This window comes from Myodes glareolus, chromosome 14 (genome assembly GCF_982192425.1).
Source record: "Myodes glareolus chromosome 14, mMyoGla1.1, whole genome shotgun sequence".
Taxonomy (NCBI): Eukaryota; Metazoa; Chordata; class Mammalia; order Rodentia; family Cricetidae; genus Myodes; species Myodes glareolus.
Genome location: NC_142039.1, coordinates 14,528,972 through 14,556,230, shown reverse-complemented (window position 1 = coordinate 14,556,230; position 27,259 = coordinate 14,528,972). Strand labels below are relative to the sequence as shown.

At 37.6% G+C, this 27,259-nt stretch overlaps 1 protein-coding gene across 6 annotated transcripts in view; it reads right to left on the bottom strand.

Moving 5' to 3' along the window:
- Mindy3 (MINDY lysine 48 deubiquitinase 3) overlaps positions 1-27,259 on the bottom strand; it is a 73,326-nt gene that overhangs the window by 9,168 nt on the left and 36,899 nt on the right. For all 6 annotated transcript variants that reach the window (XM_087896357.1, XM_087896353.1, XM_087896354.1 and 3 more), the window contains one exon: positions 8,514-8,586. In XM_087896357.1, coding sequence (XP_087752483.1) covers positions 8,514-8,586 — 73 coding nt within the window. The remainder of the gene's footprint in view (positions 1-8,513; positions 8,587-27,259) is intronic.

Sequence of the window (27,259 nt, the reverse complement as noted above, 5' to 3'; positions counted from 1 at the left end):
AGCCCAAGGGGTGGAGAAACTATGTATGATTTTGCTATAGAGCTTACTACTGCTAGGTACCTGCACAGATGAATTTTCTTAGGGACACAAAAATTTATCTTCAAGGAAAATAAAAAAAAAATCTACTTAAGAACTACAGTTAATGGGATGGTTGAGATGGAGGAAGGATGGATATAGGAGCAGGGAAGAAGATATCTTAATGGAGCCATTTTGGGGTTGGCAAGAGGCCTGGCTCTAGAAGGGTTCCCAGGTATCCACAGGGATGTCCCCAACTAGGTCCTTGGGCGGTGGAGGAGAGGCCTTGTCCCGTAGTCAGACCGATGACTATCTTGAATATCACCATAGAACCTGCGTCCAGCTACCGATGGAGATAGAGACAGAGACCCACAATGGAGCACTGGACTGAGCTCCCAAAGTCCAGATGAAGACCAGAAGAAGGGAGAATATGAGCAACCGTGAAGGGTTGGTCCACCCACTGAGACAGTGTGCCTGATCTAATAGGAGCTCACCAAATCCAGCTGGACTGGGACTGAATGAGCATGTGATCAAACTGGACTCTCTGAATGTGGCCGACAATTGGGGCAGACTGAGAAGCCAATAATAATGGCACTGGGATTTGTCTCTATTGCATGTACTGGCTTTTTGGAATCCTAGTCTATTTGGATGCACACCTGCCTAAGCCTGGATGGAGGGGGGAGGGCCTTGGACTTCCCACATGGCGGGGTACCCTGCCCTCTCTTAGGACTGGAGGGAGAGGGTGGAGGGTGAGTTGGGGAGCAGGGCGGGAATGGGAGGAGGGGAGGAAGTGGAAATTTTGAATGGTATTATTTATAAAGCAATAAAAAAATAAAAAAATAGAGTTAAACCTTGAAGTTAAATTATTTTATTTTTTAGCAGTTTCACAAACGTGCAAATGGATAAAAACTCCACTTAAAATGACAACGTAACTATATCCAGCAAAACTATCAATCACCACAGAAGAACAAAACAAGATATTCCATGACAAAACCAGATATAACCAATACCTAGCCACAAACCCAGGCCTACACAAAGTATTAGAAGGAAATAGCCAACCCAAGGAAGTAGGCTACATTAACAAAAACAAAGACAATTGATGATCTCATAGCAGCAAATCCCAAAAAAGGGAAAAAACACACATATTAACATCATCAACAATGAAAACTAAATTAACAGGAGATAGCAAATCACTGGTCATTAATATTCCTTGATATAAATGGACTCAACTCACATATAAAAAGACACAGGCTAACAGATTGGATATGAAAACAGAATCCATCCTTCTGTTGCATACAAGAAACACACCTCAACAAAACAAAACAAAACAAAACAAAACAAAACAAAACAACAACAACAAAAAGAAAAAGAAACACACCTCAACCTCAAAGACAGATATTGCCTCAGAGTAAAGGATTGGAAAAAAAAATTTCCAATCAAATGGACCTAAGAAACAAGCTGGTGTAGCTTTCCTAATATCTAACAAAGTAGACTTCAAACAAAAATCAGTCAAAAGAGACAAAGAAGGACATTTCATAATAGTCACAGAAAAAAAAAATCCATCAAGAGGAAATCTCAATACTGAACATCTATGCTGCAAATAAAAGGACACCCTCATATGTAAAAGAAATACTTCTAAAGCTTAAATCATACATTAAATCCCACACACTAATAGTGGTAGACTTCAATACTCCACTCTCACCATTGGACAGGTCAGTCAGGCAAAAAAATTAGTAGAGAAATAAGAGAACTAACAGATGTTATGACTCAAATGGGCTTAACAGACATCTATAGAACATTCCATATAAGAATATACCTTCTTCTCAGAACCTCATGGAACCTTCTCAAAAATTGACCACATACTCAGTAACAAAAAAAAAAAAAACTTAAAACAAGCTTAGACTAACAAATAACTACAGAATTCAATTTAAAAAAATCACGCTAAACCCCATACAGCAACAAGGACACACCCACAAAAAAGAGCTAAAGCTTGTATGCACAGAAGAGCTAAGTGCTGACAATGACAATTTTACAAAAAACCTTTTATGGTTTAAACAAACAGTATAGAAAACTTTTTGCCCTGCCAGGGTCCTCCACATCTTGGGGCAGGCTCTAGCAAAGTTAGTCTGCCTCAATCTCCCCAACCCACAGGTCTAGCCCAGAACCCACTTTCAATGCCCAGGACTCATCTGAACACCACTGGATGTTCTGACCCTAAACTTGAGGCTCCATGTAGGAGCATACCACCTGCCCATCAGCTGCAGGCTCCTTGCAGCTCACATCTAACCTGTTCATCTTGAACCAGAGTCTAGCCAGGTGAGTGCACCTCGTGGTCTGCTCCGTGCACCTTGTGGTCTGCTCCATGCATCTCTCCTAAACCAAGTATGCCTCCCAACTCAAGACTTAGACCAGAACTCACATCCTGTGTGCCAGTCCAGTTCCCAGGGCACCTGACTTCATTCTACTTAAGACAAATCCAACCTTCAGGCCCAATCTGGCTCATACATCCTGTGCTCTGTCCAAACCTACTGTTTCCATATCAGACTCAAAACTAACAAAAGAAGTCCACATACGAAGATCTCATTGCAAAAATACAATTATGAAAGATGAAGACAGTACTTAGTCCCCCAAATCCAGCAGTCCTGTAGAGATGTTCTCCAATGAGAAATAACTACATGAACTTCAGAACATAGGATTTCAAAGAAGAATCATAAACATCGTTAAAGATTCCAAGGAATCTTAAGAAGATAAAAACAGAAACAAACATCCCCTCCCCACAAAACCAAAACAACAACAGCAACAAAAAAAAAACCCAGCTCAACGAACTTAAGAGATAGTGAACTTAAAACAACAAACACCTGACTAATCCCCCCAACCCAAATATATAAGGTTGGTGGAAATAGTGGAGACAATATAGGATTTGAAAATTGAATTCAATAAAGAGATAAAACATTAAAAAGAAAAGCCGAAGTGAGGATGGAATTGAAAAGCTCAATGACCTCATTAGAACAAGGGAGAGCCTTAGAAGTAGAACAAATCTAACAGAATATAGAATTCCAGGACCCAAAGATAAAGTAGAAAAACCAGACCAAAACAAGCAGATAATGAAAAATTAAAGAATACACACACACACATACCTAACATACAAAAAAAAAATGTGGGATTCCACCAAAGGACTAAACCTTTAAGTCAAAGGAATAGAGCAGGGTGATAAATCCCAGGTCAATTGCATAGGCAGGATCTTCAAAAAGATTATAGAAGAAAATGTCTCCAAACTAAGGAAAGACAAACCCATACAGATACAAGAAGCACATAGAACACCAAATAGACAAGATGAGAACAGAAAATCCCCAGGACATATCATACTTAAAGAGCAGTAAAAGTCACTAGAGAAAAATTGCCAATTACATAAAAAGGAAAATCTATTAGAACAGTTGATTCCTTAGAAGAAACTTGGAAAGCCAGAGGAGCCTAGAGAAATGCAATCGGAGATCTAATGGACCAGGGCTGCCAACCTAAACTACTGTACCCAGCAAAACTATCTGTCAGAGATGAAGAAAAAATAAAAATACTTTATGATACCAAAGTCTAAAAATTTTATATCCAGAAGACCAAGCCTAAGCAAAATACAACATATACATTGGACTAAAGAGGGGAATAAGCATAGACAAGATACTGTGAAAAGAAAACTAACAAATAATTACTAAAAAAAACCCCAAGTTACTACAGAGAACACTACCAACAACAAAAACACAAACCACAACAACACAATATCTGTGTTCCATATACACCTTTCATTAATAGCCTTAAATATTACGTCTCATTAATAATTTAAAATATTAGCAGTCTCAAAGCCCCAATCAAAAGATACACTATGGTTAACTGGATCAAGAGACAAAAATCCATTTACCTGTTGTCTACAAGAAAACTTAATGTTAAGACAGGCACCACTTTAGAGTGACAGGATGGAAAAAAGTACCCAACCAATGGGACCAGGCAAGCAGACGTTGCTATTCTAATATCTGACAACAGGCTTCACACTAAAGCTGTCAGACAGACAGAACAAAGAAAGATACTTGATTATAACAAAGAGAACAATCAACCAAGAGGACATCACAATTACTATCCTTAACATAATGCACCAAACTCTGGGGCGGCCAATTTCATAAAGCACACCTCTAGAATTAAAGACAGAGGTTATCATTAATCCTCTAATAGTATGTGGTTTTAATAGCCCACTTTCTCCAAGAGACAGGCCATCTGGACAAAAAATAAACAGAAACATTAGAATTAAATGACATCATACATCAAATGGCCTTAACAGACACCTACAGATAGCCACCAAAGAATACACATTTCCTCTCAGCAGCTCAGACACTTCTCTAGAATGGACCTAAACCTGGGACACAAATCTTAACAAATTCAGAAATATTGAAATAATTGATGATAATTAAACAAAATCTAAAGAAATTAAATGTCAATAACTAAAATGGTAGTGTGTATATATACAAAAGAGTATAGAAAGTGACCCAAACTCTAGCAATGCCAAAATTAACGATACAAACAGAATGCCTGTAGGATAGTTAATGTCTTTTTCAGCAATTAGACAACTTTCTAAGAGACCCTGTCTGAAAGTCCTACTCCTGTAACAAACTACAGATAAAGTGAGCAGCTGCTCACTCTGGATACCTATTTTCATAGTCTACTGGGCAGGAAAGAGGTCAGGGCTATAGAAAGACCTCTTGATTTGTAATCATCCTGAGCAGTACTTCACCCTTTTCAAGACAGACTGACCTGGACTAAAATGCTCCAGGTCATTTGTGATAAGTGAAAATGCTCACATTTTAATGTGAAGGACTAGTGTAACTACAACTTGTCCAGCATCAAATAATTTGAGGTCTAAAGAATAAAGTAACTGGCAGGGCGGTGGTGACGCACACCTTTAATCCCAGCACTCGGGAGGCAGAGGCAGGAGGATCTCTGTGAGTTTGAGGCCAGCCTGGTCTACAGAGGAGTTCTAGGACAGCCAGGGCTGTTACACAGAGAAACCCGGTCTCAAAAAAACAGATTAAAAAAAAAAAAGACTTAAGTAACTGTTTGAGAGCACCTTCAAAGACATTCAAGCCTATAAGCTTGTTTTGAAAAAAAAAATAGAGAAAAAATTATTTTGTTTAGATAAAGTCACAGCTCCAAGCTCAGAATCTCTAATCATGAACCAGATTTTGGCCACCAGCAAACAGGAAGAATAGTCTGAAAAGGCCCCTGTGCTTACTGGCTATCACTGATCTCTACTTCACACTTTGCATCTCAGCAAGGCTAACGTAAGACTCCCTGCTGCCCCTGTTCGGACACTTTCATCAGTCTAGCTCCATTCTTTCAATTTTATTGCTATTGTAGAATCCCAGTATAGCATGTACCTGAGAGCAAAGCCCAGATCCGCAACATGATCAACAGATAAAACTACACTTCCAGCTGGGCGGTGGTGGAGCACACCTTTAATTCCAGCACTCAGGGAAGCAGAGGTAGGCAAATCTCTGTGAGTTCCAGGCCAGCCTGGTCTACAGACTGAGTCCCAGGACAGTCAGAAATAAACCGAGAAACCCTGTCTCGAAAAACAAAAAAAGTGGAAGAAAAAAAAAAACCCAAAAAACTATAGACTTCCTTAAAAGTACATGCATATGGGTTTGCTGCTTGGTAAATCATTCTCATTATGTTCTGAGCAGTTTTTATTATTGTTATTTCTTAATTGGTGATTTAATCCTGAAACCCTATCAAGTAATTAAAGTGGTATAATAAAGCATCACTAAGATTAAAATTTTGATAGCATTTCCAAATGAGAAACTAACAATTCAAAAATATACTTTTGATCCTAAAAGTTTGTTTGACATCAAAATAAGTAGCAGGCTTCTATAATCCTGAAAATCTAAAATACAGATTGCTGTAATTGTTCAAGAAAAAGGAAAGTCAATACCAAATTATTAGCAGCAGTCTAATGTCAACAACTCTAGAATGGTGGGAGCATTTCTATGACCGTAGCTGTAAAAAAGACATTGGTAATGTACAGAGGGGTCTACATTAGATGCTTTAGAATACCTAGAATCTACTCTTTGTTCTTAGAAATACAAAATACGTATGAAGCCTTGAAAGTGATGCATACAAAGTTTAGCAACTTGGCAAAAAGGTTAATAATCTATCTTCTAGACTCATAGCACAGTTTCTGTGGGTACTGGTGTGGGTATGTGCATGTATTCATGTGTGTGTAGGTCAGAGATGGGTGGTGGGTGTCTCCACCTTATTTTTGAGGCAGGTTTTCTCACTGAATTCAGCTTGGCTGTCTGGCCAGTCTGTTAGGTTCGGGGATCTTCCTAGGTTCTCTCTGCTTCCCTAGCAGTGAGAACACAAGTACACACACCATGGCTAATTTTTTATGTGGGTGCTGGGAAGCTGAGTTCAGTTCCTTATGTCAGCATAGAAAATACTTCCCTGAGTCCTATCTCCAGTCACATGCATGGTGGCACGGTTTGTTTCAACTAATTTGTGGAGGTAAAATCTCCAGTCACATGCATGGTGGCACGGTTTGTTTCAACTAATTTGTGGAGGTAAAATGTTTTCTAAGCTGTAAAGTTACTAACACACAGCAGTCTCCATTATATTTAGAAGATGGATATGTAGTGGCTGGAGAGCAGCTCAGTGGTAAGAACACTTGCTCCTTCGCCAGGACTCCCACTGGATGAATCACAAGTATTCGTCATTCCTGTTACAGAGCATTTGAAACCCTCTTTCGGCCTCAGAGAATACCTGAATGTGTGTGGTATTCTCACATACACTTGGCATACACACAGACACATAAATACAAAATAAAAATAAATTTTTTAAAAAAGCAGGAGCAAGATATGGTCTCATAGAAGTGCTATCAGTGGTGGCTGGCCTGCCAGCACAAAATTCATTCATTTACTTGAGTATATTTGTGAGGAATATAATACAATCCATATCAAGTAATATAATTCAAATTTCTACTAGAGAGAGAAAATTTTAAGTAAAAAGGTTTTCATCTTCAAATTTGTATGTGTGTTAGTTTGTTTGGCTGGGCTATATAAACTGAAGTATTAAACAAAACCAAGCAAGCGAAATGGGTTCTTCTTCCTCTACTAGGTAATACTTTTCATACAGGATCTGCCTTGATGAAGATGAGTTTTCTTTTCTCACCACTGCTTTTTAAATCAAGTTTAAGGATTAAGCACTGAAATGGATTGATGTGGGATTCCCCTCTGTATGCTGTGAATACCACTGAATAAAGAAACTGCCTTGGCTTGTTGATAGGGCAGAATAGAGCTAGGTGGGGAAAACTAAACTGCATGCTGGGAGAAAGGAGGCGGAGTCAGGGAGAAGGTATGGAGCCAGAGACATGCCAAAACTTTGCCGGTAAGTCACAGGCTTGTGGCAATACACAGATTAATGAAGATATGTTAGTATAGGATATAGGAGCTAGCCAGAAATATGCTTAAGCTATTGGCCAAACAGTATTGCAAATAATACAGTTTCTGTGTGGTTATTTCGGGTGTGAGCAGCCGGGAACAAACAAGTGGCCTCCAAACAACAATGGATTTTCGTTTTCTGTCTTTTCACTCACAACCAACCTGCTCCTGATGAGGCAGTACCAGCAGAGCCTGAGAGAGGAGCCTTGCTAAGAGGAAATGGGGCAGATTTGCAAGAATAAAGATCTTAAAGCAGAAGACACAGAACACAACAACTGAAGCTCTTCAGAGCTCTGAAGGAATGCCCTGACCTAACAACTTAGTTTTTATGTGAATTTACAACAGAACTTAAGGTGTTCACTTGAAGTTGTCTTTAACGGAGGGAGATGCAGGGTTAAGGCACCATGTTTTCTTCACTACAGAAACAAAAGGCCATTGAGACTCCTCAGGTAACAGTAACTGTAGACAGTTAAATGATATACATGTGAAGTTTTCAGAACTCATTTGGTAGAATAAACACACGGTCAGAAGGATGATATTCTTCCACGTGAAGATTTTTTCAATTACTTTTTACTGCGTGTGTGTGTGTGTGTGTGTGTGTGTGTAGGCCAGAAGTGTTAGATACTCCAGAGCTGGAGTGACCAGGGTACTGGGAACCAGACGGAGATCTTTTGCAAGAGCAATTCATGCTCTAACTGCTGAGTCATCTCTAGCACCTGATCTGCTTATTCAGTGTTCATTTGGATCAGTTAATAAGAAAGACTATTACTTAGGTGACTCCTGTCTTTTGATATCCTGTATCAAAGAGAAAAATCACCTTTAACTCAGGATCCCAAGAAACACAATTGTTCAGTGCCAGAATTTGATGGCAGCCACAGTCCTGTGTGTTCTATTTTCCATTTTATCACTTCCTCTAAGTTTTTTTTTTTTTTTAAGAATTGACACATTCATCTTCCACTTAGTAATCCATCTCATCTTTTGAATAAAATCTGAGTATCTGAGTATCAATAGAGGATACTTTACCTTCTGGATCATAGGTTTGAAAAACTCTTCTGGCTTGTTCAGAAGGCGCCTCAGGGGCAACTAAAGCCATATCCTAAAAAATAAAATGAATACTGCCAGTCAGCTGCAACATCATTATATTAACATTAAACACTTGGGCGAGGTGGAGAAATGGTGACACTTGGAGTCAGAGTCTTCGGGCTACATTATAGCCTATGCGAGTGGCCAGAGAACCCACCAGCTCTCTAGTGCTTGCTTTTACTTCTGAAGGATGGAAATGACACTTAACCCACAGAAAATCGAGAGGATGTCATGCCAACATTATAAAGGCAATTTGATATAAAATACAGTATGCAAAGAATCCATAATTTGTGTGTTTTATATTACTGTATATGTAAAGAAATGTATAACTTCAAATATCTTCTAATTTTCAACAAATCAAAACTAAGAGAAAATATAACAGAATATACTCTAGTTTTCAAGGAATGAAAACTCTGGGATTAGAACTGAGACTGGGCTAACAGCAAAGACTAATACAGACAATCACACATTATACTGTGATGATAAATGCTACTCTGTAAGTGGAACGTAACACATGCATATCTACTTTAGCTGCCAAGCAGACATCCGATGGCAGAGCTACTCCTTCCCCCTCATAAATCAAGTTTCTTCAGCACAGTGGGCATCACTGCACATCAGCACCCAGAAGCCCAGTGCTCTCCTGCTGTAATTTCCTCACACAGCTTCACTGAAATCACTGTGTGATTTCCATTGTGAAATCCCAGTTCTGACGGACAGGAATGGAGAACCAAGGGCCCTGTAGCTGATGTCTGGTCACAGCTTCTCTCAGGCTTTTCCCTGTACTTGTGTTCTGGGGTCACCTCACACTATCCCAAATCCTCGGCCAGAGCTACACAGCAAGACCATCTCAAACCAAATCAAACCAGAAAACAACAGATGTGAGGTATAAATAATAAATTTTAAAATGTTTTATGGACAATTGCTCTTAACTTCTGTCCTCACCCTTCCTTATCTCATTATGGAAGAAGAACTAAAAGAAGCAGTAAGTGAATTCTCACCTGACCCTGAGGTCTAACCTCCTCAGGATCGAATGGCATGTTCCGTTTTTATGAAAAATTAGGAATCAGAATCAAAACATAGCAATTGCACAAGACCTTACCTATTTTTATGTATTCCAAAAAAAGATGAATAAGAAAGAGGACTTGCTAATTTGAACGATTCAGTAATATAAATTATGTTTCCTGCTTTCCATTCCAGAGGCCTTTTCTGCATTTCCTGCTATTCTGACCATGTGAACACGCCAAGTAATGTCTTCTTTGGTTTAATTTTCAATGCTGTTCTGAATTCATGATTTAGTTCCTTACTTGCTGGATACATGGGCTGTGTTTAATTTTCTGCTATCAAAAAGAATGCATCAAGCAGACGTGAAGGTATAATTTTATGTAGGCTTAATTATTTTTATAAGAGAGATCTACAGTGGGTTACTGGGTCACAGGAAAAATGCATTTGTAATTTTGGTAGAGAGTAGAGACTTGTGAATTATGTTTGCTTACTTATTTCAAACAATGTTTTATTTTTGGACAGAGTCACACACTCATGAAGCTGAGTTTGATCTTGAACTGGTCCTCTGGCATCTTCCTCCTGAGTGTTGGAATAACAGATATGCACCTCTCTTCTAGTTATAACATGCTAGGGTTGAATCCAGAGCTCCCTGCATGCTAGCCAAGCATTCTAACTAAGCCCTATCAGCAGCCTTTCAAACAATATTTCTTAAAACTTTCATCACCAATATAGCCTTTGCTCTTGGCTAAAGCTAGGATTGTACCCCAGCTCTCAAGATTCAGGGAGCAACTGTTAACACTGGAGGCATTACTGCTTAGCTGCCCATATTCTGCATTTATTCTAGTATAATCGTTAACCCCCTCAACGGCTCCTAGCCCTCCTTCCTTCTTTCTTCAGTTCTCTTCTGTAGGTCTGTGAGCCAGTGGAGGAACACAAGTGCCCTCCTGGTCACGAGCAGAGTAGCAGCGGAACCAATTGTGTGCTAACGAACACTCATTTTTCCTATTCACCTGTTCCACTTGACCTTTCGTAGTATCAATTAGTGATGAGGAGATGAGTTTGATGTACTCTAAGATAGTCCATAGAATTCTAAGTATTACTTAAAATTATAATCTAAATTGAGAGGATGAAAAAAAATAACAGGATTTTCTTGTCTAAAAAACAAACTCTTTACTTTTCCCAATTCATGGCTAAGGGACGTCTTCCCATGTATTTGCTGCTTTAATTCCTGTCATTGATGTTTCACAGTTTTCGGTGTACAGATCTTTCTACTCCTTGTTTTAATTATGCCTGGGTATTTTTGGTAGCTATTATAAATTGGGGCTGTTCCCTTGATTTCTCAGGCAGTTACTTGTTGCTATATAGGAACACTTCTTTCTGAACTTCACTCTAATTGTTGGCTGGCTTCAACAGTGTTTCCATGAAGTCTGTAGTATTTTCTATGTAAGATCACATCATCAGCACAGTGACTTTACTTGCTCTACTCCTCTTTGGGTGCCTTTTCTCTTGTTCATTGCTCTGGCAAGGATATTCAACACTGTGGTAAACCCAAGAATGAGAGTAGACGTCTTTGTTCTCTTCCACGGCTCAGAGGAAAAGTTTTCAGTATTTCACTATTGAGAATCCATGGGCTCCTTGTACATGGTCCTTACTGCGCTGAGATGCGCTCCTTCTTTAAAAATTTTAGTGAGAGTTCTCAATCATCTAAACATACTGAATTCTGTCACATACTTTTGCCTCTCCTCCCACATTTAATGAGATAATCATATAGTTTGTATTCTTCATTCTTTTGATGTGATATGTCACATTTATTGATTAGTTTATCTTGGAACACTCTTGTAACACAATGTACTTGGTCATAGTGGATGCTTTGTTTTATGTGCTGCTGAATTCCATATGCTCACATTTGTTGAGAAATTCTGCATCTATGTTCACCAAGAACACTGGCTTCCTGCCTCCCCTCCTTTCCTTCCATTTGTCTTCCTGGACTGGAAACTAAGTTTCTCGTCCCCCGGCCTCCTGTCCACAGCCTTGCTTGACCTTTCCTGTGGTGCCATTGTCTACTCTTGATGTCAGGGCAGTGCTGGATTCATGGGGTTTTCACTTTTTCATAAACTAGATAGTTGTAATTATCAAGGAAATTAGTTTTTCCTAGGTTACTTAATTCTTGGTATGTTATTATTCAAAGCCATAAAGAAGAAGAATTAACAGTGTTAAAATGTTCATACTTCCTAGGGTGATTTGTAGATTCAATGTAATAGTTATTAACTCTACCATCATTTTTCATAGAAATAGAAAAAAACATTTTTAAAATTTCCACAAAAGAGCCACAAAAGGTCTGAATAGTCAAACAATCAGGAGCACAAAGAACAAATGTGGCCAACAGTATAGTATTGTTATAACAGTGCGGCAGGAGACAGTTGTACAGAACAGAGAGCCCAGAAATTAATCTTAGAATGCCAACTGATTTTAAATAACACCATCAAGATAGCTCAGTGAGTAAGGAGCTTGCTGTCAAGATTGGCAACCTGAATTTAATCCCATGAATCACATGGTGGGAGGAGAAAATGGACACTTAAAATTTTTTCTCTGACTTCTGTGTGTGTGCACATGTGTGCATGCACACGTGCACGCACACACACACACACACGCAAAGTAATAATTTTAAAAATCTATTCATAGGCAGAGAATGGTCTAACAGTGTAGAGAAGACTGAATTTTCACAAGTAAAAGAATGAAATTGGACCCTTAGCTCACATCACATATGAACATTACTTCAAGACGGATTAGGATTTAAATGTAACAACAAGAACTATAAAACTGCTAGAAGAAAATAATAGGGAAAAATTAAATGACATTGACCATAGCAGTGATTCTATCTTCTCACCCAAATCGCCAGGAATCAAAACCAATAATAGTCAAAGGGGATCACATCAAATTTAAAACCTAATGAGGATATATTTGTAAGCCCTACAATCTCATATAGGATTACTACTTTAAATATATAAGGATCCCAAACTTAGTAGTAAGAAAACAAAAACTTGATTTAAAAAGTAGGAAAGTAAACAAATAGACATTTCTCGAGACACACAAAAGGTGATGGAATTTATGAGAAAAGGAAAAAAAAGTTTAGTAATATAACTCAGGGAAATGCAGTATATGGCTAGAACTGTCAGAATAAGGCAAGTGCATGCAAGGAGGTAAAATGAGCTCCGCCATGGTAGTAAGGAATTAATGCAGAACACTCTGGCCATTATGGAAAACTGTGCAGAAGTTCTTTGAAAATCCAGCAATCTCATTCTGGTACAACCCTAGGACTCAAGGTCAAAGAGTTGTCTATACTGTCATGCGAACTGTCAAGTTAAAGAAACAAGTCAAACATCTCACAACAGATAAACAAATCAAAAAAAATGTAGCACACAATGGAATACTACTCAGTCTTGCAAAAAGAAACTTGGCCATTTCCATCACTACACACAGAACTGGAAACTATTACGCTACATTAAGCCAGGCATAGAAAGGCAACTCGTTCTTCTTGTCATTGATATGTGAACTCTACAACTGAACTCAGAAGCATGGACTAGAAAGTTGATTACAGGAGCTGGGGGTTAGGAGGACTGGGGAGACCTGGGATCCAAGGAGGAAGAACCAGAATGAGGGAAGGTGTCCTTTTCAGTTCTAGTCCATACTATGATGAGTACAGACATAGACAACTGCACACTGTAAAACTCTTAAGACGTAAATCTAACTATCCTCCCCATATGATAAGAACTGCAGGTCATAGACACTAACTAACTTGATCTAAATTATTACATAGTGTGTTTATAAACCATAACATTACTCTGCATTCCACAAATTTATATACTTATAAATTAACAAATTATAATAAAAAAGTAAAATAGTATTTAAGTAAAAGTACAAGCAGAATAATCCATTAAGGAGAATGAACTGGTGGGTAATATAAACAAAGCATCTTGTTAATACTCATCAAGTGAAATTTGAGAAATGTATTATTATTGTTTGTAAAGTTGAGGGAACAAGAAGGGTTACACTAACTTCCCAGTGTTATAAGAAAAAACGAAAAGAAAATTACCTGATGTCTAAATTCCAAGCATCAAGAAATAAAAGCATATTCCATGCTAAACCAGCAAGATATTAGCTTGAACAAAAGAGCACACTGTGTTCTCTTGGTCCCGCTGGCAACCTTATTGGGTAAAGTGCTGTGAAGAAGCACAGTCCCTAGCACAAAGACCCATGTGGCTAAGGGATCCACACAGAAAATTAGGCTGCAGGTTAATATTCAATGTATTTGTGCACCAAATTTGAACAGAAATAAGAATCTTATTTAATTTAGTGTGTTTTATAATCCTAAAAGAAAATACTTCAGTAAAACTATAATTCTCAGGTTTCATATTTCATAACAAGGAACTAAACCAAAACTTCCCTGAATAATTTTGTAAGTATGAAGAGGACTTTACCCCTCAGATCTTCGACTTCTAATATTTTATTATAAGAGCTCTGGCCTTCACGTTTAGCATATTTCCAGTCTCTCAATCCACACACCCACAGTCTCTCTGTTTTCTTCTCCAGTCCCTCATTCTTACTTTGGCTCATCTATTAGTTGGTAAAGAAAGATTTAGTCAACCAGGTGTAGGTGGCACGCAGCTTTAATTCCAGCACTGGGGGACAGAGGCAGGTGATCTCTGTGAGTTCAAGACCAGTCTGATCTATAAGAGCTAGTTCCAGGACAGACTCCAAAGCTACTGAGAAAGCATGTCTCGAAAAACCAAAAACCAATCCCCCCCCTTCAAAAAAAGAAAGAAAGACTCAGTCTAGGTCACAATCTAATACATGAAAGAGAAAAATATTATGGTGTGGGAGGTCCTTCTGTCTATGTGTTGCTTTTATTGGTTAATGAATAAAGAACTGCTTTGAGCCTATGGCAGTGAAGAACAGAACTAGGCTGGAAAAGCTAGGCTGTATGCTGGGAGGAAGAAGGGCGGAATCTGAGAGAATCCATGGAGCTGCTGGAAACAGATGCTTGGAACTTTAGATGGCAAGCCACAGACACGTGGCGATACACAGATTAATGGAGATGGGTTAAATTAATATGTAAGAGTTAGCCAATGAGAAGCTACAGCTAATGGGCCAAGCAGTGATTTAATTAATACAGTTTCTGTGTGATTATTTTGGGTCTAAGCTAGCCAGGTGACCAGGAACCAACAAGCAGCCACCTTCCTCCAACAATATTACGTAAGACATTTTTATAAATATTTAATTATCTTAAGAAAATTACCATCTAAAATAAGGATCAAATATATAGCACTCACCCTCAAATCTCCCATTTCTCCACTGAGTTCTAATTAAAGGGATTATAATGATGTAATTCTATGTCACTCAAGCTATCACTTACTTGTATTTTTTCATCTCTAGTTTAACCATTTAGGAAAAAGTTTCAATAGGAGAGACAATGAAACTCTAGATTCTCTCAGGAGGAAAACATCACAAACACAAGAATCTGACAAATTCAGTTGCAGTTACCACCAAAATTATTATTGTTCTAAAACAAAATCTCTATATTAACATGACCTACGGATGCTTTGACCATAGCAGTGTTAGGGTGAATCGTTTCTTCTCAGCCCATTTGCTAGTCAGCAGGGATTACTGGACAACACAGCCTTCAAGACCATCCAGACCATTTCCAGTTACTTAACTGGTGATGTTCTGTAGCAGAGAAGCAGGGACTGAGATGAAGGGAATACCCACTATCCTACTGTCAGGAATCTGAATTATGTGTCTCTCTCATGCAGTACTTTATGTACTATCAGCATAATGATTTGACTGCACTAAGTCTTTTTAGAATGTAACTTCACCTGTTCTAAATGTGTGCTGAACTACAAGGCCTGTGTTGGCAGGGTGCTAGTAGAGTAACTGAGGTGGTCTCTAGCAATTTACTCATCACACCTTTCTTCATTATCAAGAAGAATCTGCTGTTGTAATCAAAGAACCTCCAGAAAGTTACCCAATGCAACAATTACACCTATAAAAAATGTTATTTAAGCTTTCAGACATTTTATATTGCCGTTTAGGTCCCTCCAGACAATAAATACAAATATAGAACTGACCTTTCAGTTTGAAGTAAAAAGTTTAAAGCCACTTTATAATATATTTTATACTGACTTATAATCTATTTTATACTGACTCTATACTTGTTAACTATACTTAAAATGACATGGGAAATATCAAGAACTAGATGTTAATTAATCATTAAATGTCCTCAAAACACAAACTATCAAAGCTAGTTGTCTTTTCTTTTTAGTTTTCATTTTCCTAATAACCTAAAAAGTCTCAGGCCATGTCTATTGCTGTGTGGCACCTTATCCTGTTGTATCAGCAAAGTCAAAGTCATCAGGATAGAAGCAGTCTTTAGAGGCTGTTCTTCCACACAGTGCTAAACTCTACATGTACAAGGGGAAGCATACACAGCAAAGGGAGGACGTGTCTGAGGGGATGAGCTTCAGTGGCGAGGAGCCTTTTCTCCACTACTGTGCACATGCAACCCTCTTTAACTATTTTTTCAGTCAAGCCAGAAGCTTCATTGCTAATGTCCAAGGTACCGACTGTAAAATGATTCTCCTGTAGACCAAGACTGCTACTATATTTGGACTGCTTTTATCTAGAAAATAATCTTTCAAATTACACCACTTAACATGAATAATAAGTTAAGAATTAAAAAACAAAACAAGGCTGGGTGGTGGTGGTGCATGCCTTTAAGCCTTTAACCCCAGCACTTGGGAGGCAGAGAAAGGCGGATCTCTGTGAGCTCCAAGGCCAGCCTGGTCAAGTTCCAGGATAGACTCAAAGCTAAAAAGAAACCCTGTCTCGAGAAACCAATAGCAACAACAAAAACAAGAATAGGTAGTTACATAGCCAAAGATGTCAAAGTTAGACCAAAAATGTCGACTAAGATTTCAATAGGCTCATTCAGGAATACATTAGATATGCAAGGTATTTCCTTATATATAAATAAAATAACATAAAATCTATTTCTTGTAATAAATTCGAATGACTATACTCTTTTTTTTCCTCAATAAATAGCCAGAGTTGTGGACTCAACTGCTGACTAGGGAAATTTAGACTGATCAGGACAGACAGCTTTAAGGCCCCAGGAGGGGCAGATACTTTCGGATTCTTTAGGCAATCCCTTGAACTCTCTTAAGACAACAGATGAGGGAGACAGCAGAATCCTAAACTGCTAATGGGAATTGGCCTAAAATATGTCAAGTAGTTAGGGAGGCTATTGGTCAATACATGTTGTTAATACTCAAATAATTGAAAATGGTTAATTTGTATAGACTTCTCATCAAACTTTCAAGGAATTTCAATATTTTCAAAATTATTTTTATATTTATTTTGGAAGACAAATGTTAAGACACACAAAATTATGATTTAATCTAAAAAATAAATACATGTCTTAAATCTAGTCCTTTTCTGTAGTGGGTAAGTTATGAAATGTAAACATTAGCAGAAATAGTAAAATCTAAGACAAATGGATGGAATGACTAAACAAGGCTAAAATACAGACACAAACTATTACAGAATGCTCATGGATTAATCTTCATGAGTTTTATCTAACAACTAAAGATACATAAAAATGATTTTTTTCTCACATCACTAAACATTAACAGTATAAAGCATTTTACTTATTTTTCATTAAAACAGAACTGGACAATTTTAAATCACCTCAAAAAGGATCTCCCTCCCACTTATGTACAGTGAGTGCTCTTCCTAACGCTACATAGAGCGCCACAGAGAAGCCAGCCTCTTGGCATCCCAACCCCAGGAACAAGTAAGAGGACTGTGCTGTTTCTCCTTTGCATTAAAGTAAACGTATTTTATGTATTTTCTGTTTAAACAGTAATTGTATTCATATGCTCTTCCCTGATTAAAAAAAGTACTTTATTATAGGAAAAGTCAAAGATGAGACTGTGTGTGTGTGTGCGTCTCACACACACACACACACACACACACACACACACACACACACACACACACACAGAGAGAGAGAGAGAGAGATTTTTATAAGCCCAAACCAGAACAAAATCAAAACTATAAAAATCACCCCAACCTTGAAAGAAAATTTAAAATGACTTTAAAAAGAATTTAGTCCCTGTTTTTTTGAAGACAAAAGTTTCCAGAGTACATATGTTCCTACCATTTTTTTTCTTATATTGGATTAGCAATGGTTAGCCCATACTTAGGTAAAATGCACAAAAAGGTCATCTAATAATACCTAAAAAGATATCAGATAATATCTAAAGTATTAATTTAAAATCTACAGTTCTGTACCAATGCATATTAACCTCATAATTAGTTCTCAAAGAAGAAATTAAGAAAAAGCTCCAAGCAATTCATCCTTAAACCCAATTATGAAAAAAAGACAAAGAATCGCGAGTGAAAATGATAGAAAAGAGCAAGCTAAGCAGGCAAATGCCAGGCTGCTCAGCTTGGCTACCTTGCAGCCTTTTGATATGCAAACACATTTTATGAGAAGACTTGTGGGTCTGAGAGAAATGCGCTAAGTAAGGAGCAGTCACCTCCACAAAGAGAATACTGAACATACATTATCATCCATTATGCAGCCTTGTCTAATAAGAACTAGCTTTACTTTCTGATACTAAAGGGAACAATTCAAAAGACAAAGTGAGTTTAAGCATGGTTTCATGGGACTTTCTCTTGTGCAGTGAGTTAGGAAGTTGTCAACACAGGCACCAGAGAGAGGGCTGGAGACCCATGCCCACAGGGCATATTCCCTTCTGCAGATCTAAAGGTTTTGTTCTGCCAAAGCTCAGATGGCTAAGCATGAAAAATTCTCCATTCAATTTAATAGGAGTTAAGTTTCCTTCTTGAAAGAGTCCATTTACTTACTGCATCTTACCTGCTACATCCCCATTAGAAGGCCCTGTGGGAACTCTGCCCCCTGACTACTTTGCAGTTCCCATAGGCTCCTTCCTGCAGGGAGATTCTATGACATTCCCCTAAGACAAGAATCAATCTCCAGTCTACACAGGGAGGCTTTAGTGAGTTTCTCTAGCAGATTCTCGAAGATACTGCGTCAGTGAGAGCAGAATCACCTTAGCTTTTCACACAAGCTCACGTTTAGTTAGATCTTTAAGAGGACCATAGTATATCAGAAAAGATGAGCTATAAAACACAGCAGAAAGTTCAAATTTAAAATCAGAGAAAAGTCCATAAAATATGTAATAAATTTTCAATACGGTTATCTAATAAGTTCATAAAGTGATTAAATTTATTTAATTATTGATTTTCAATAAAATCAACTTGTAATAAAAAATTTCTTACAATTATATAAAAAGTTTCTCTCTTGGGGGTCAGAGACACCAACAGCACTGAAATAAGTCCAAGGCCACTGAGCAACTCACATACCACATGATGACTACTGAGTTCAGAATCAGTTTCCATGGTGTTATTTGTTAAAAGTTTTAGTCAGTTCAGATCCATCCAGAGAGATGGCAGGTTCTCACTGGAGAGAGAAGCCTCTCGATCCACCTTCAAACCACAACAGCAATCCTAACCTTGTTACTTATTTTGATGCTGCTCATTTATGGCTATTCGTCAAAGTTCTTTTATTCAGTAATATTGGAATCTCAGCTGACTAAACTGTTATTTACGAGTATTAGAATTGGTATTTAAAAGACTCCACAACAAATTTAGGGCAATCATAACATTTAACAAACAGCATTTGCTTTAAAATGGCTCAAGGCTTAAAACTAGGCCATGCGGCTCACAGCGCTGCCACAGTCTGCAGTTGAAGACTGTCTACACTTCCCATGTCTCCCGTGCTCCAGCTAAAACCAAATGATGACCTGACCTAAGTAAAAACAGTATTGTATGGTGACCTTTTTAAAAAAGATTTTTATTAATTTAATTGTATATATATTAGTGTCTGCGTATGTTGGTGCTGGGAATCAAAAGGTCCTCTTCAAGACCAGCAAGTGTGCTAAGCTGCTGAACCATCTTTCCGTCCTCTTAAAACTGCTAATAATTTATTAGATTCAAGTATCGTATTCCCTTATCTCATTCACTTAAAATTTATAGTTTTCCACTCTTCACAACAAAGCATTACATGAAGCCAAGAACATTTTGATGATTCTAGGATCAATACTAGTTCAAAGTAAGTGATAATAACGATTTGTTCAATAGGTTTTCTATAAATATAAAATACAATAAACTCAATTTTAAAAAAACCACAATCAGAAAACCAAAGTTCTAATTCAGAACAGATAAATGGATATAAACTACCATGCAGAAAGCTTAACTAGATTCTTATTTGGAGTAAAACGTTGCCCAAAAACCCCACTTCCAGGGTTACTCAGGCAGTTTATTATTTCCATGGTGAAATTAGGCCGCATTCTTCAGTTCGCACCGCCGCTCTCCGCACTGTACAAGTTACCAGTATAAATAACACCCCTTCCGGAGTCAGAACACAAAGACGTACTATTATAAAAACTAAATACTAAGCTATTAATTTTAAACTAAGCTCATTATTTTGATAATACATATAAAAAGGTGTCTAATTAGGTTAGAAATAAGGGTAGAAAATATAATAAAATAAATAAATATAAACTACAATTTGTAATAAAACTGAAGACTCACTGTAAAGGAGTTTTTTTTTTTCCTAGAAAAGAAAGTGATGGAAAAGTTGGTCATTAAATCTATGGGTCAAGATCTTTGCTTATCTTTTTTAAAAAATTTTGATTATCTTATAGATAAATATGCAAATTCTTATTTAAAAATATGTAAAAAAAAACAGCCAAAAGCATTAACTACGTGACACTGGTATATTTTCAGTCTCACCCATGAAACTCTGTATTGTGAAAAATGTTGTTATTTTTTAAATATTCTACAAAGATTCACTATATACACATTGGAATATCATTGGTTTAAAATACTTTAAATAACAAAACACATAGAAACTAAGTGTTATTACTGAATGAAACGCAGTTTGCCCTTTAGCTTAATTTTAGCATGTAGTTACAATTTCTTCTTAATTTTCAGAGTGAAACACAACATAGCTGCCATTTCTGTTTACAAAGAGTCCAATATGTAAAGTTTACATCTTTGCAACAATTTAATGGTATATATATAGAACATATAAGACAATCTAGAAATTAAGATAAGCCTCACATTAGATGTTTAAACCAAGCTTTCAAACTACATCTGTAAGGGCAATTATTTTAGTAAAGCAAAGTTTATTTCTATATGTTTCAATCTTCCTAATTTTTATAAAATTTCTTTGAGTCACTTGTGTATTCAATTTTATTACTAATGCCTGTTAAATTATTAAATAGCTTGATACTTATCCTTTCACACCATAGACAAGGTTAAGTTTTATAGGCTGTTACTGGGTGCTCAGATAATTTATATAAACTTGACTATTTCTGTTTACTCAGGCACATAAAATTAGAACTGAGCTTTCCTTCTTAAAAATCTTTCTTTTAGAATAAAAATGAGACTTGAGCCAAATGTTCTGACAGTTATTCTGAATAATGTTTATAGCATGTATTATCTATAATAGACTGTCTCCTATCAGTACCCTTGGAAGAAAATTCAATATGGAAGTCATAACTGAGTAGCTATGACCTAGTTCTCTACATGTTTGTCTTCCATTGCCCCAATCTCAAAGCCACCTGACTTACAAATGTTAAGTAAACTCTTTGAATCATAAGTGAGCAAATTAAGAATAACAAAGTTATAACACCTATACAACTCATTGAACATGGATATGTCAAGCTGGTGCCTACATAGAACTTTTGCCCCTATGTTCTAGCAGCTTTGGTAAAGGTACACTGCATATCACCAAAAGAGAAATGTAAACATCAAATCAGCCACAAACCCTTTGATTTACAACGGTGATTTGCTTGCAAGATGTGGTGGGGCAATGGTGGCACAAAGCTTGTGTATGTAACTAATCAATAACTGATTTGACTTAAGGCCTACTCCATGAGACAAAACCTATACCCAGCACTACTTGGGTTGCCAAGAACCAGAAATTAGATAACCCAGGAACCTAGGGTAAAAACAAAATAATACTGGTCTAACAAAAGAAAACAACAACAAAAACTACTAATGATATTCTGTTATATTCATAGATCAGTGCCTTGTTCAGCATTAGCAGAGAAGCTTTCTCTTGCAGAAGATGGGAACAAATACAGAGACTCACAGTCAGACATTACACAGAGAGTGAGAGGCCTTGGGACACTCAGTCCTAAATGGGATGTCTCCATCAAATCCTTCCCCTCAGAGCTCAGGGACCTTGAGGAAGAGGTAAAAAGAGTATAAAAACCAGAGGGGTTGGAGAATGCCAATGAAACATGGCCCTCTGAATCAATACAGGCAAAGCTCATGTGAACTCAGAGAATGAAAGAGCACCATTATGGCTTCCAGTTGAGTGTTTTTATGGGATTCGTGAGTATGCAAATGGATGGGTCTCTCATTCTTATGCCTTCTGTTGGGCTCTTTTCCTTCTGTTGGTTTGTCCTGCCCAACTCCAAAGTGACAGTTTTTTGTTTTGTTATATTAAAAAAAAAAAGAATGAATGAAAGACAATCTAGCCACTAGGGTAAAGTTCAACAACTAAACTGTCATTTATACCTACCTGTTGGGAGGTATTTCTAACAGTGTGACACTGGGTTTATCAACCACTCCAGGGTGGGCCTCATCTTTAAGAGTGGTTGACCAACATATAATGGACTTCATAGTTGGTTTTTTTTTTTTGGTATGTTTTTATTTGGTTAGAATTTGGTGTTTTGTTTTCTTAGTTTTGGGGGTTTTGTTGTATTGAATTTTTGTTTTTTAAAAAAGAATTTAGAGTTGGGTTGTTGTACGGAGAGATAAAGAATCGTGAATGACTTGGGAGAGGAGAAGAATATGATCAAAATATATTTAAAATTATAAACAATAAAAATATTAAAAATAATATAGTTGTCAAACACACAACTTTGCATCTCTGAGGTCTAATCATTAGACATGCATATCTCATTAGACATTTCTATCTGTCTACCAAACCCAAAAGCATCACCAAGTCCTGTCATTTTACCTCAGAAAGCAAATCTCTGATTCGTGCACTCCACTGTATATTATTACCCTGAAACAAATCAGAAAGGGCCCACTTTGGGGAAGAAAATAACAGGTTAAGGGTGGAATAGGGAAAGACATATTTTAAAGGAGAGGTGTAGAAAACAGGGCAGTTGAAAGGGGAATGAGGGGGTAAAGAGTTTAAGTAGAGAATGGGATGGAAAGGTAGGGCAGAAGAGGGCAGCGGGAGGGAGTAATTAGAAGTCATATGGAAACTCATTTTATAAGCTTCCTAAACACACACGCACACACACACACACACACACACACACACACACACACACACACACACACAAATAAGTTCATATATCATAGGGGTTAAATTCACATTATCCTACACAACGGATAATGTTCCTAGCTCTAGACTGACAAATAAAAAGCCTAATGCCAAACGAGGGGTGTTTTCCTTCAAGTAGTTGATCAGAGAGTTCTCAGAGACCCCCACCCCAAACAATATAATCTATTGGCAGTGCTCTAGGTTGCTCACATGATGGTGATAGTCTACTGTTGAACATACTACACACTTTGGTCACAGGGCATGGAGAAATCAAGTTGGTACTGAAAAAGAAGGGATAGCTTTCACAGTATTTATGGGAAGAATCTAAGTAGGCTTCTAGAGAGAAAAGTCGTTACCAGTCTTATACAGCTGTAGATACTGTGAGCTACAATGATGACCAGCTTGGAAAGATAAGTCCAGAAGTGCAATTGTGGCAAAGATGTTATAGAGATAACCAATTGCTTTCTGGTTAGATTTATGGTCTGTTCCATGAGAGGAAATGGATGTGTGATATTATAAATATCTGACCAAGAATCATGGCTGGGAAGAGTAGAGGACTCAGGTGTCCTGCAGCAATTTTCTGAAATACAAATGTCCATCTTAGAGGAAAGCTCCTTAAGATTCAGGATATTCTAGAGGGAAAAAATTTAAGATTCCATAAATAAACAACATGGAAGCTTCAGAAAGTCCCTAAAATTGACCAAATGCACTAGGTCCCTTACTCCCTCAGCTTATACAAGCACAAATGACTGCTAAAAGACACCCCTAGACCAGCTGGCCTGCCTAAAAGGGACAGATGAGACAAGCTGCCGGGAAGTGGCAGAGACCAGTAAAGCTACCTGGAAAAGAGATCCTATTAAACTGACTAAAAGTTGTGCAGTGAACTCCAGGTTTCCAGCTTTCATGAATTGTCACTTAGGTTGGGGTATCATACATGTTGGGATGAACTTTTGGTGATACAGTTGTTTGGGGGTCATTTTTGCTCCTTTAAGTAACAACTCACCCACTCTGACTCCAGTAAGTAACCCCAATAAAGTCTACTGGTTTACCAAGTTTACTGTGGTACCACCTGTAGTGAATAGATATTTGTGCGTGTCGTCCGACAATCAGGAGTGAACTTAATGCTATTATTTTGCTAAATGGACACACTATCAAACTGCCTCCTAAATATGTATATAGATTTGGGCAGTTCTGAGTCTCAACAAAAGAGCTTCCACGTGCAGAGAATAAGTGTCTATGAAGTACTTAGCCATAAAAGGGACGGAAAGAACTAGAGGGTGGCAAGGACCATACCAAATCGTTGTCTTCTGGACATGACAGGGTCAATGAACTCACAAACACACAGCAGTTGTGTTGTGAAATATTAGTTGAAGATGTGTTAAATTTGCTTACGCTGTGGAACTTTTGTTTAATGATGCAAAGATGTGCTACATTCTTTTATGTTGCATTTGTTTAACTCTGTGAAATTGTGTTACTCTGCCTGTCTAAAACATCTAATTGGTCTAATGAAGAGCTGAATGGCCAATAGCAAGGCAAGAGAAGGATAGATGGGGCTGGCAGGCAGAGAGAATAATTAGGAGAAATCTGGGATGAAAAGACCAAAGAGTGAGAAAAGAAGGGGGCAGCCATCCATCCACACAGCCAGACATGGAATATGAATGAAAGAAGAGATATATAGAATAAGAAAAAAGTAAAAGCTCAGAGGCAAAAGGTAGACAGGATAATTTAAGTTAAGAAAAGATGGCTAGAAATAAGCCAAGCTAAGGCCGGAAATTCTAAGAATAAATTTCCATGTATATTTCTTTGGGAGCTGACTGGCAGCCCCCCGAAAATTGCCAAAAGAGTAAAGAGTAGAATGCAACAGCTACACAGCTGTGGTCACCTACATAAGACCTAGAGGATCAAGCCAGCAAACCACACTCTAGCATGACGGCAAGAGGTGCTTATGCCCTCCCACCCTCAGCGGAGAAGCCACCTAGAGTGCAGAGGAGAGGCTGGTCCCTAGTAGACAGACTATGATACAGTGGTTGCCCACAGCCACTGACATACGGGCAGCACAAACTAGTCTCAGTGGATTATTTAAAAAAAAAAGAGGGGGGGAGTGGAAAGGAAGGGGATAGATGCATATATAAAATCTCAAAGAATAATAAAAAAATTACCCTGGATGAAATTATTCCACTATTATAACACTTACCAAAAATATGATAAAGATTTGTTTTACCAATCACCTGGGTTATTTTTCAACATGTCTGTCTTCTACAACTACCCATAGTGATCTGTTGAAAATGAAAATTTAAACTTGTTCTTTGTTTTACCATTCCTAAACTTGTACCAGCCAAATTTTCACCAAGTGTAGCGGCTATGAGTTCTCCTAGGGTAAGCAGCAATACAGTGTACTTGCTTTCCCAGCATTACCTCATGCCTGCCTCCCTGGCTGCGAGCACTCCAGCTCTTTTCTTCCAGCCTCTCCTTCTGCAGACATTTATTTGCCCCACCTTTTCTAAGTAGCAAAAGTTCTTGCTCCCTTCCCCAGTTTAAAGTCACTGCTACCCCAGTGCTCACTTTACGTATTCATTCTTCTAGAAAACAGCTCGGCTTTTCAAAACTCAGATAAATTCCCAAGGTATTATGCACCTGACTCTTGAAAATTTCTGAATGTGGAGACTTAACCACAGTCTCCTCCTTTGGGATACACACACACCTCCACAAAAGCAAGAACAATGTCTGTCTGTCTGTCTAACAGCACCTGGCATAATTCCAGGCACAAATTATCCCTAGAAAACATTTGATAACTGAGCACAGGAAGAAATGAACACACCTGCAGCCCACATACAGTGCAGACAAGAAACAATGCTTCCTTATACGCTGCTGACATCTATGAGCAAAGAGCAAACAAGTCTAACTCCAACCTGTAAGAACCCAGAGACACAGAACCAGTCTTACAGAAATAATTTCATAGGACAATTTTATGTAACTTTGTAGTTTATTTCTAATAAACTCTTTGGGGAAAAATTTATGTTCTTATGTTTCCTTGGGGCCATAGGATATATAAAGTAAATAAATTAAGCATAAAATAACAGACAAAAATTCAAAACAAAACAAAATAGCCAAAATATGGCCAAAAATGATAGTTCAAATACTGAAGTATTTAAAAAAGATCAAACCAAATAGTGAATGGTTTCTTTTTATAATTCCATGAATAGCAAAACTTTCAGCATTTTTTATGTAGTGAAGACTATACAGATACTTTATGTCTTAAAACATCCAAAACTGAACCAACAAATGGTAATAGTTTCATTTACTATTCGTGCAGCTTTCCACTGAGGCAGGAAGCCTTGGTCTATACAGCATCAGCCTTGGCTATATGAGAGCCCAAGTTCCCCCATGCCCACAAACCCACTAGTATTGTCAATTTTTTCTAATGGTAGAGAATGGGGTTAGAGATAAAATAATTATTTTAAAGACACATTTCATGTAAATTTAAACTGCCTTTTTTTCTAGAAACACATACTGATGGAATATGTGTTTAGAATTATGAGTTTTCTGTTTCTGAGTTTGACTTTGTCCTCCCTACTTTGAGAGGGAAACAGCAAGTTTCAGACTTAAGATAATTGAATCAGGATGGCCTGTATTTCATACAGCTTCACTCACGGCCTGTCCGTGTTCAAGTAACATGGACCTTTATCTACATCTATAAGCTCCTGAACTTTGGTCAGCACAATAAAAACAGAAAGAAAATAAATAAAAATTGAGATTATCAGTTCAGTGAAATTTATAAAATTTTTACAGAAGCAACCTTACACTGGAAGAATCATGCTGCCAACGTCTCCTGGAATAATCAGAAAAGTGCATTTGAGTAAGGGACCTTGAAAATACACACTTTTATATCCCCCCTTGTTACTCCAACATCTGATGGTTGCTGAATAATGAACGTGCCCACAGTAGTAACAAGTACTTAGATTTACTGAATACTCACTCACCTTGTGCTAGACATTGTTCAGTATTTTAGAGTCAAGGCTGATAACACTTCTAAGAACTCGGTACTATTATGAAACCTACTTTGAACACAAAGGAAAAGAGGCCAGGGGATGTTGAGAAGAAGCACAGCTAGGGTTTAAATGAAGGTATCTGATGGAAAAGCTCCTACCACCCACCCCACTGTGGGAAATACTACGTCTTCTTAACAAGTAAGATTTAGAAACAGTTCTACATAAGAATCTAAAAGCCAAAGTTGTTTCTTCCACATCTC